Raw genomic sequence first — 12,337 nt, 5'->3', positions numbered from 1 at the left:
TACCTCCTTGCTGGCGATGAACTCTGTAAATTTGGTCCATTTATCCGGGCCGTCAAGAGTACCATGGGGCTCATCCATAAATAGAACCTGTTGGAAATCCATTTTAATGTAATTATAAATCCAAGCCATTAGTTTTTCCCTATGTTGTTTGCTCAATGGGGGTCTTGGAAGAGGTTTGTTTTCCCTGCAATCTCATTCAACATATTGTATCTGGCCTGCCTGGATCTTTGACTTATTCCAGCTTTTTCAAAAACAGAAGCACTGGTGCTGTTTGAGTTTCGGTTGACTTCCTTAGGAATTTTTCAAATATCACGATCTGAACGTTTTCTTCTGGCGCCCTTATTCTTTGGATTTGGTGTTGGGGTTGTTCAAGAATGAGGCCAAGATTTTTGGATCCGTTTCCAACTTTGTTGCTAAATCTTCGATGGATAATCATTCTGCGAGTCCAGCAATTATACTTTGCTTTTCGATAACCTTTAATCGCCTGATTGTTTTGGCATTTTAAGATACCTGCAAAAAAGCGATGGACAGAATAATTTCCTTGATAATAAATAAACTTCCATAATTTCGTGAATATAGCAGGAATTTGAATACAATTTGGGGAAATAACTAGCCTTAAAGCAGCCCTTCTATGGTACAAATAAATAAAAGGATTGAAACAGTATATATATATATGTATGTGTGTATGTGTGCGTGTGTGTGTGTGTGTGTGTGATAGTGAGCTGTGAAACAGCCAAACAGTACTGTATTTGGGTGACTATAATTCTCCCTATCTCGGGTTGAGCATATTGTGAAGTGATATACAAACTGTAATTAGGGTATTAAGCGACGCTCTTTGTGTAAACAAATCGAGCGGGGACATTTGGACGATGTCAAAAATATCGTTTATTCATTACCCACATAGCGGCTGCCGTATGACGTTATGGTGAGAAGCGCTGACTGTCATTTGGACGGTCGGGTTTCGATCCTGGCTTGAGACAGTTGCCGGTCTAGCCGCACTGATGAACTGTAAAACAGCGAAACAGTATTGTATGTGGATTACTATTTATATATATATATATAGAGAGAGAGAGAGTGAGAGAGAGAAGAGAAGAAAGAGAGAGATAGTACAGACCTATTTTATTAATCATCATGAAATTAAAAGAATAAAAGCGAAAAGCTAGCTGATCAGTTTCGCACCTCGCTCTACAGGGCTAAAATCGAGATGAATAACGGTTAAGAAAAATATATGAGATTGAAATATGGCGGGTGATAAATGGGGAAAGAAAAAAGATTTGGAGAAAAAATAAGATAGCAACTACATTAAATCCCAAGAAATTTTCTCTTTCTTTTTTTTTTAAAGAGAATGTCTCAAGGACTTTATATAGATAGTTTCTAAAATTTTCAGATGATAGAGAGAATGTGACCTGCTCAAGAAGAAAACAAGCTAACTTTAAATTCTGGGACACGGTTATTTATTAAATGGTCACAAATAGCGAAACCATAGGTTTTATGCAAAACATCTGATGGTGCATAGTTTTATGCACTATTAGATGTTTATGTGAGGAGTATTATTACCACATAGGCAGAAAGGTCCAGCATATAAACTAACAGTAGTGTATTTAGTATGACAGGAGCGTGGTTGAAATGAATGTTTCTGTTTCATGCACAATTAATCAATGTATGTGTATGTGTGTATATGTATATTATATATATGTATGTGTATATATATATATATATATACGTATGTGTCTATATGTGTATATATAGCCAAACATAAAAGCATTGTTGAATTAAAAGTAATAAACAAGAATACAGAATCCTACAAAGATGACACCCACCCTCCCACCTCCAACATATCCTTTAAGTACCCGGCATTAAATATCTACGTATTGATTTCATTACTATTAATCATACCTGATACGTAATTTCTGTGTATAACATCTCAAATCTACGCATTAATATGGGAGGGGAGACTATTTACAAATATCTTCCTAAATTTGAAATGGGGCAGCGGACTTATATTAAGTAGATATTAATACGTCCCTCGTACCTAATATATTTTTCTAACATCTTCATCGCTGACCTTTTTATTTTCAACCTTTCGTTTTTTAAATGGAGAGTAGATAATGCACTGTGGATGGCAGCTCCAGTAACTCTCGCTTCTCCTTATTTGCCCTTCAGTCCTCATTTCCAATGACTGATTTTTCTGAAAAAGGGTGAAGAAAAAGCTGCTTTCTAGGTCGACAGTACTTGCGCGAACAGTAGCCTGAGATGTCGGAAATTTTCTGTTTCTATGTCTATCCTTGTGGCCATGTCACTAGTACGGGTGCTGGAGGTAAACGTTTCATCTGGGCTGACGTTATCCGCCTGATAGTCAGGGATCCGAACCTTGGATTAATCACTTAGGAGGCTGTCCTTAAGCAGGTGCAAAGTACTGAGGCTGCTGTATTACCATTTGGTGAATATAGTAGTTTCTGGTGGGGCCTTTCGAAGCCATACTAGTTGGTAATTGTAACGGCTTTACTTTATCATGTGCTACAAAAAGAATTACTGTCTTTTTCTCTTACTTTCCCTCTCTTACCTAACCAAGTCTGTCGACCTGTTCCACAAATCCAAAAACCTCAACATGAATTATCTCCAGAAAAAAAAAACACATAAAAACCTAGAACCCCATCCTCCAACGGAGACCCCTACTACAATATCTCCTTCTCTAACATCAGGGGTCTACGTTCCAACCTTCCAGAGGTCGAAACCCAATTGCAGGAGACGAAACCGGACATATTGTTCCTAAGCGAACCTGGCATAGCGCCAACCACTTCCCTAGATGAGTTCTTAATTAATAGATATTCTAAGTTAACATCTAAATCTAACCCCCAAAATCGCCATGGGCATAGACTATTAAAGATAGCTTTTCGTGTGGTAGGGATATCTCCAGAGAAGACCTTAATTTACCTTATATGTGCTTCCGGGTTGCACTTGCTTACACCACTGCATTTAAATTTGCCCTCTATCGGCCCCACAAGCGCAGAGTTACTGACCACATCAAGTCTCCTCATCCTTCGGCTAACATTTACATCTGTTATGACTTCAGTGTTCACAATGTGGAATGGCTGACTCAAACAAGACAGATTATGAGGGGAGGTTCTGTCATGACTTCTCTATTGTTTAGTACCTCACTAAGATTGTTCAGAACCAACCCGTGTTCTCGATACTACCGGTCAGCATGCAAGCCTTCTAGACCTTTTTCTGACAACTTCCTTTGAGTTATGTTCATGTTCCGTTCTATCTCCTCTGGGATCTTCCGACCACTCGGTTGTATCAGTAAAGACAAAAATGAAATACAGCAAGTTTTCAGACGTACCTCTCCATCGTACAGTATATAAATACGCTATGGCTGACTGGGATAGTTTTCGTAGATTTATATCTGATCTACTTCTGTATTCCATGTTTAAAAAGGATGTGTCCTCTATAGTATCAGACCTGACTGAATGGTTAATTGTAGGTATAGATCGATTCATACCATAAAAAATTCATACAAAAACTTAACAGCCAGACTAGAATGTGCTGCTGCCATCGTGCATAAAAATCATTTTTCCATAGCTACCAACGTAATAGATGAGACTAAAGCTGCTTTTAGAACTGTCATCAACCATTGTAAAAGAGTAATAAAAAATGCAAGAGAGCTATAAGCTCAGTCCGTTAAATTCCAAGTAGCTGACCAGCGGCTTGGTTTCCACCAGAAGCGTGCGTTCTAACCCAACCATCATCAATGGGCCTGAGGTCATCTCCAAAGCATCAGACTAAGCCAGACTATTTGCCAAGAACTTTGCAGCTAATTCTACCCTATACTACTAAGGCTCTCAACTCCTCGTATTTCCTCCAATAACAGACAACACGCTATGCAATATACAAATATGTGTGCGTGATGTCGCCAAGCTAATCAAGAATCTTGATTCCAGTAAAGCAAATGTCTCTGATGGCATTCCAATTATAGTGTTAAAAACACTTAAACCAGTACTTGCCCCCATACTTACAAACTGTTTAAGCATTGTCTTAAGGAAAATTGCTTCCCAACATCCTGGAAAACCTCATCAGTATGGCATGTATTTAAGAATACAGGTTACAGGTCATCTCCATTTCAGTACAGACTAATAAGTCTCCTGTGAGTCATAAGTAAGTTGCTGGAATCCATCTTAAATAAAGAAGTAGTCAACCACCAATAACCTTCTTAATGACATGCAATATGATTTCCGTTCTGCTAGATCTTCAGCAGATATACTAACGGTTATATCTCATGGGATTAGTGAATCTCTCGACAAAGGTTTCCTTTCTAGTGAAATTGCTCTTGACATATCAAAGGCCTTTGATAAGGTATGGCATAAAGGCCTACCTCACAAGATTTCCAGCTACGGTATAACAGGAAATGTTTTCTCAATTATTAAATCATTTCTCTCTGATAGGCTTATAAGTAGTAGTTGATGGGCAGAAATCAGAAGCTCACAGTATTAATGCTGGTGTCCCTCAAGGGTTCATCCTGGGCTCAACTCTCTTCCTATTCTACATAAATGATCTCCCAAAAACACATACTTAAATGATTCGTAGACATCTATGCTGATTACACGACTATCTATGACAACACATAAAAGGCCGTAAATGATAAAGTTCTCTCTGATTCTCTCTCCTCTGATCTTGAGTCCGTTGTAAAATGGGAGAATAGGTGGCTGGTTACTTTTAATGCATCTAAAACTAAGCTTCTATCTTTACATTATCTACACTCTGATCCCTATCTGGAATCAATTGAAATTGATGGCTCTCGTCTTGGGGAGGCTCCATGTTTTGACAAGCTTCTGAGATTCACCTCTACTCCTTATCTGAAATGGAACACGTACATCAAATCTGTTGCCAAGGTCGCTGAAAAGATGGTGGGGTCCTTCTACCGTTCCAGTAGATATTTCACTGCTGATGTAATTCTCTATCTATATAAAAGCCAAGTACGTTCAAGGATGGAGTACTGCTGCCGCATCTGGGCAGGAGCTGCTAAAACAACCTATTCTGCTTTGATAGAGTACAAAATAGACTTCGTAGCCCAGTGGGGGATGCATTTTATTTTCTCTGCAACTTCTTTCCCACAGATGGGACATTGCGAGCCTGTCTTTGTTTTATCGTTATTGCCATGGGAAGTGCTCGCTCAGCTCAAATCTCTGGTCCCCCCTCACAAATCTTTCACGAAAAACACCCGTCTTGCTGAAACCTCTGTTAGTAATTTTCCCCACTCTTTATCTGTGCCTAAATCAAAACGTAGATTCCATGAAAAAAGCTTTTTTCTTAGAAGTGCACGCCTGTGGAACTCACTTCCGTTTGCCAGTTTCCCACCTGACTACAACTTGGATGTCTTCAAGTCCAACATAAAAAGTTCCTGTTGAACCACCCCCTTAAGTAAGACACTTTATCAGATCTTATATTATCTTATAGTATCCCATTGATGCACGTAATAACCCTTATTCTCGAGTGGCCCCCGGCCCTTAATATGTGGTGACATCCTTTTAAATAAAAATATACTTGAATTTTTCATTTTAGACTTAAATTCAAGCCATTATAGTAATCATCGCACAAGCAGAAAACTCAGGCATTAAAATTAATTAGTAGCTTCATTGATAAGACATGTCGTTTGAAATAAATATTTCTGTTTAGAAAAGGACTGAACTATAGTACTTGACTATAAAATTTTAATTCAAGCCATTATGTATAAACTAATTTGATAAAATCAACAGTAGGTTCTCTGCAGCGCAATGAAGTCCACAGTGTATTTTAGACAAAGTTAATGTAGGGAGGCATGTGAAACTTTCTCCCGGTGTACCGCAATGGATCTACAACTAAAACCGGCCATCACTCGGTTCTATTGAAAAATGGGGAATTTCCCCGATTTCGATGTCAATAGAAACATGGGAATGTGAAACATTCGTTAATCATCATCGAATCCTGGGCAACGTTGGGCCTCCCTGATAATTTTTATATATATATATATATATATATATATATATATATATATATATATATATATATATATATATATATATACACTCAGAGGTAAAAATAATAAAAACAGGATAAAAAGTGGTCAATACGTTAGTAGAGCTGGATATGTTTTATTTTACAACCTCAAGTGTTAACTTCGTCTATTATTATCGTTTCAGCAAACATTTTTTCTGTTTGCTCCCTCAGACGGTACAAAGCAAGAGTGATTAGGAAAATAAAATAAATGTTATTTGGGTCTTAACTCGTGGATTTTGGGAGAGTAGGGGAATATATGAGAAAGTAATATGTAAATAGGCAAAATGTAAAGAGAAAGAGAAAATACATGAAAAAAGGAGAGGTAACATCAAAAAAGGAGAGAGGAGGAAAGAAAGGAAGGAAGCGTACATGTGCGTCTTAGAGACGTTATTTGGGTTGAAAGACAGCTATTGTGGGAAGGTTTTTAAGTGGATTGATTGTATCGGCAATACGGGTGTTGGTCAAGGTGGGGAGTGGGAGTTTACATAGGGTGAGGAGTTATAAGGAGTATTTCTTCTGGCCGTATTTTAAGATACAGCCAGTTAAATGTATTTCTAACATAGGTCCAAATTAATATAAGCTCCCTGGGATTTTTATTATGGAATTTATAATATGGTGATTGGTTAAATCGAGGGCTGGGTAGCTGCATTTCTATTGTTTATTTGTGGCGATAACATGCTTTAGGTAAGAGAATTAAAAGTTAGGGAAATGCAGGGTTAGTAATTGCAAAAAATAGGAGAGTCTGGAGGTTTAGATATTAAGAAAAAGTGATGATATTTTTGTGTGGATATGTGGTGTGAGGGGGTTAGAAAAGGGGGTATGTTAAAAGGTAGAGAAGGACAAAGGAGGGAGTGGTGATGTTTGTGAAAGCTAACTAAACTAGATATTTTAAAGGTTGAAACGGTTTAGAATGGCACTATAAATGGTGTGGAGTTTGCAGGGCTGTGTAGATGATTAGGGGTGTTGTGTTATAATAGAGTATGGATAAACATAATGCGAAATAAGTGTTATAGAGATGCGAAAGATAGGGGCAAAGCAGGGGTGATAATGATGTGTTGATTGATGGTTGTAATTAGTTAATCGTATAATGGGTCGAATATTAATGTAAGGGTGCGTAATTAATTAAGTGGGGGTATTTTAAATGGATTTTTTGAGAGAGGTTGGCGTTGCTGAGGAAGTAATATATAAATATTACTTCCTCAGCTACGCCAACCTCTCTCAAAAAATAGTTGGTGTTACACTAAGAGCGTTTAATTATGTTTCTCAGTTTTTGCAGTTATTGGTAAGGAATTATCTATGGAGAATGGGGGAGTTAAAGATAGACAGGTGCTGAGTTTGATGTTTTTCGGTCAATAAGTGTGGGGTAAAGGGTATACGAAGAGATGGGTATCCAAATAATTAAGACTAATGGGTTATGGTAGCATTATGAAGTTTTGTGGGGTTTAGTAAAAGTTTAGTAATAGTTATAAATAGGCAGTTATGATGATGAGGTGGGGGAGCGATTAGAGTTGGGATGTTGTATGATAGTTGTAGGTTTTGTAGTGGTCGGTTAGATTAGGTGGGGTAATAGTGTTAGAATGTGTAGTTATTAAATTGATAATACGGTATAGGGGTTATATTGAAGGAACTTTAATAGAATATGAAGTTGCTGCGAAGGTTGGGGTTTTAGTGTCCGTAGATAGTTGCTATTTCCTTTCTCATATTTAATAATTTATCCCTTTCTTTCAGGGGAACTTTGAAGATTTACATGGGCTAGATTTTTTAATAATGGTAGGTGTGAGATTATTTTGAATTATATGTAATCAGTGTTCTATAATAGTCAACCATATAGGGGCCTATTCGTGACCAGGTACACACTCAGACGTTCAGCTTTATATTATAGATTATTAATAAAACAGTTACGTTTAAAACCAGGACTCTCATATAAAACTATGAGTTATTTCAATTTATGCTAATAATTTCAAGGGGAAAATTGCAAATTTAGCGGTTTTCTCGCTTGATCTGGAGATTTCGTTTGCAATCTAGCGGGAAAATTTTGATTTAGCGGCTAGCGAGTTTTTTCTAGAAAATCTGGAGATATTTGACATCCACACACCCGCAAATTTAGATTAAAAAATAAAGAAAAGTCTTTGAAAATACTTTAAAACATGAATTAAACCCATTCATGCAGGTAGAAAAGTAGCATTTATTGCCTTTGGTAACAATTATTTATTGACTATTTGTTTTGTTTTCCACCATTTATTTTCGGCTAACCATTTTTAAAACTCGCTATAAATTCGATTTTTCTAAGTACATTTTAGGGGAAGGGTGTTCTAGCCTCTGTTGTTTAAAAACGATTTAAGCACTCCCCTTAATTTGAAAGTATTTATTTACTCTATAGTAACTGACGCGGTAGAGGAGTTATCACTTATACGTACTTTGGCCGGGAGTCACTAATGTGTAAGGGTGTGAGTCGATGTTCATCAATTCATAATCAGGAGCTATTAATTTTTAGGACCAAGGCTGCAAGTGCAGCATTCTCTTGAAGTCGAAAGTAGTAGCGTATCTGCGGAACCGTTTAAGAATTAATTTAACGTGAATCTCGATTTATAAAAATTTGTATTCTGTTTCGTATAGTGAAACTTCCCAATAGCACTCTCCCTGACGAAGCGTTAGCTCTGTATACTACTCCAGTAGTGTCCGCCATGTTACTTTATAGTGTTGACGTCGGACCCGACGTATCGTTCTTTTGTGCTAATAAAAACCTTATTTAAAGGGTATACAGTATTTGTTTTACTTATTTACAATTTTATTAGCACAAAAGGGTAAAAAAAGTAAAATATTTTAAAAATGGATCGTGCCCTGAGGCCTTCTCGCTTGGACGTAAACCCTAATTCATCAAATGCCGAGCGAGAGTTTAAGCACTGGCTTGCTACGTTCAAATAATTTTTAGCGGCACTACCCCAGGAAAATCTCAACAAGTTGTCGGTCCTGATAAATTTTATTTCACCGGATATTTTAGAATATGTCAACGATTGCGGGAATTATTAAGAAGCCTGTCTCCAACTGGAGAAACTCTTTATCAAACCAACAAACGTGATATACGCATGCATCTACTCGCCACGAGGGGCCAGCAACCGGGAGAAAGTCTGGACGAGTATCTTCGGGCATTACGAAACCTTAACAAGGATCGCAATTTTAGGGACGTCAGCGCGGCGATATACGCTAATGAATCGATTCGTGATGTCTTTATTGCCGGAATTCAGTCCCATGCCATTTGCCAGCGTTTGTTGAAAAATAAAACGCTCGACCTGGACACTATGTTTGACCAGGCTCGAGCGCTGGACAATGCAACGAGGAATATGGAATCGTATTCACCAGCACGATACCGGGAACCAACCGCTGCAGCCCTCGGGAAGGAAGAGACATCGGACTTGGATTTTAATCAAATAAACCTAAATGGTGCTAAATCAGAAATTAAATGTTCGAACTGTTGAAATTATGAACACCCAAAATCACGATGTCCAGCGAAATCGAGTGTTTGTCATCGATGTAAACGGATCGGGCATTTTGCAAAATGCTGCAAATCAAATAATACTACTCAATCAACTTCTGTCTCGGTCCATTATCCAACCTTAGCCTCTATAAGTTCGAGTTCGGAAGTTCCATCATCCCTACAAAGATCCACTATAGAAATCCACATTTTGGGTCGCCCATTAAGAGCTCTAATGGACAGTGATAGCTCTGACAGCTTTATTCATACAAAAGTAGCTGAGGATCTGGATTTAAAAATAACAGATTCAGACTTGAGAGTTTCGATGGCATCGTCTCATTCAAAGTGGTAGGTGCTTGTTTTCCTAACGTACTTTTTAACAAACGTATGTATCCAAACCAGAAACTATCAGTTTTAAATAACCTTTGTTGTGATGTGATTCTCGGACTTGATTTTCAAAGTATACATGAAAGTGTTACCTTCAAGTACGGTGTGAGTTCAACTCCTATTGAGATTTGTAGACTCGCTGTGGCTTCTGTGTAACCGCCTGAACTTTTTGCTAATATAAATAAGAACTGCAAAGCGGTTGCCACCAAGTCTAGACGTTATAGCTTAAGTGATAGCAAGTTCATTGACTCCGAAGTTAAGCGCTTTTTAAAGGAGGGGATCATCGAAACATCAAACTCCCCCTGGAGGGCACAAGTGGTCGTGGTTAAATCCGATAATCAGAAAAAGAGAATGGTCATTGTATTATTCTGAGACTGAATAAGTACACAAGCATTGATGTCTACCCCCTGCCCCGGCTGGATGACGTAGTGAATAAGGTTGCTCAGTATAATGTATTCAGCACAATCGACCTGAAAAATGCGTATCACCAGATCCCCATCAATGAGAATGACAAACCCTCCACTGCTTTTGAAGTTAACTCCGGTTTGTATCAGTTCGCCGAATACCCTTTGGGGTTACAAACGGAGTTACTTGTTTTCAGTGAATTGTCGATGAAATTATTAGTTCTGAGGACTTACACGACACCTTTGGATACCTGGACAATATTACTACTCAAGATTGTTACGTATTCTTTCTATCTTTTGCTATGGGAGATAAATTCTGCATGTTTTACTTTTTAACGGAATTTTTTGTGGTTTTACGACGTTGCGAGTCAGACTTGGTGTTAGATATATATTAAAGATTAGTTATCTTTCCCAAAAAGATAGAATGTCCTAAAACGAGGGATCATTTTAATAAATTTATATGATAAAATAATCCTCAAATTTAAATTCTAAAATATTTTTCGAAATATTCGCACGTAATCGCCTAAAAAAGTGAAATTTTATTTTTGGAAGGGGGTAGCTAAGGATCCTTATCTGCTTTTGAATATAGATATAATTTAATTTTTAAATTGACAAACTTAGTGTTTTCCCTTTATATATTCTTAAAGATTTTCATCTTGTTATATTTTCCTATTTAAAGATTTGTGCCATTTTTTACCTAGCTTCCACAGTCTCCCATTGAAAATGGTTAAAGAATCTATCAATAAATTCAAGTATAAATTTACTGCCTATGTTTTACGGATTTTTTAAAAAATTTTATTTTGAAATAATAATTCATCTGATATTACGGAGAATTTATTCAGCAATATTCAATATTTAAGTACGTTATTATTGTAGTGTTTAATTTGTAATTTATTTCAATTTAATTTATATTATTAACACAGTTTGATTTATGATTTGTTTCTTGCAAAACAGGTAACACAGGAAAAACTAGCTGATAAAATGTGAAAGCCTGCTGGGGAGCTAACCGCTTCAATATAATTCCAGAAATATATAGTGAGAAAACACGAAACCTTTTGTATATTGAATATACTATATGCATAATATTTTTATGTAGGTAGGAAGTTAGAATATGGTTTTAACATTTTTTGGATATTATTTTTTGTTTCGACAGCTGTAATGATTTGTTTCAATTAAAAAATATTCTTTAAAGCTGATTTATTATTTCTATTTATAATTTTATTATTTTTCGTTTAAAACCGGAGGTAATATTTAAAATTTATTTTCAATTATTATTTAGCTTTAAAGAAGTTTTTTAGTGTGGCGATCCGTTTTTTTTCTGTTTTTAAACGATGCATTTAGTAAATTTTTAATTAAAATATTAGGGGTCTCTTTCTTTAGAACAAAAGGTAAACACGGGTGCTATGGGGGATAGAGAAAAATAATTTAAAATGATGTCCTCATTTCCTTGCATCCCTAGAAGAGCAAAGTAGGGCAGAAATAAGGTCGGTATTTAATGTGAGTAAAATCCAGCTTTCCAAAAAGGAATACTGTAGATTGGGACAATAATTTAAAGTGCCTCAAACTAGAAAGATTTATCATTTAGTGACCGAGAATAGAACAGCAGAAGTGTATTATCAGAGCAGATACTACACTTTTGAAAATATGGTTTGTTTATAGACACAGACAAGAAGTTAAAAATCCAGAACCAGATTTTTATTATGACAAACAAAACTCTTTGCTTAATTGAAGAAAAAGTTCTCCTCGTGTGCGGTCACCCATTGGCAAACTATGGATTACCTGCACCGAGGCAAGAATAAGATGAAAGACTTGCAAGAGAGCATAAACGTGAAGTAAATTACAATATTTAAGAACTTATCCTACAAGCAGAAAATATGCAAGAAAAACTGACAGATTATCAAAGAGAGGTTTACAATTCATTCATGGCAATGTTGGAAGCACAAGGTGAGATGAACAAAACATGATTTTTCTTGCTGCTCCATTGTAATCAATTTGATTCTTGCAAAGATTAGATTCATGGGAAAGATTCTGCTTGCAACAG

The 12,337-nt window shown here is 36.6% G+C and overlaps 1 protein-coding gene across 1 annotated transcript in view; it reads left to right on the top strand.

Annotated features, from left to right (window-relative positions):
* LOC145280266 (uncharacterized) overlaps nt 1-12,337 on the top strand; it is a 132,427-nt gene that overhangs the window by 102,685 nt on the left and 17,405 nt on the right. Inside the window, 1 exon segment of the mRNA XM_080132040.1 lies at nt 12,028-12,128. Within this exon segment, the coding sequence (XP_079988166.1) occupies nt 12,028-12,128 (101 nt within the window).

The sequence above is a fragment of the Euprymna scolopes genome, chromosome 1, assembly GCF_053919585.1.
Source record: "Euprymna scolopes isolate OS-2025 chromosome 1, ASM5391958v1, whole genome shotgun sequence".
NCBI classification, from domain to species: Eukaryota; Metazoa; Mollusca; class Cephalopoda; order Sepiida; family Sepiolidae; genus Euprymna; species Euprymna scolopes.
The sequence above is the reverse complement of the archived record's forward strand: the minus strand, read 5'-3'. Positions and strand labels throughout refer to the sequence as shown.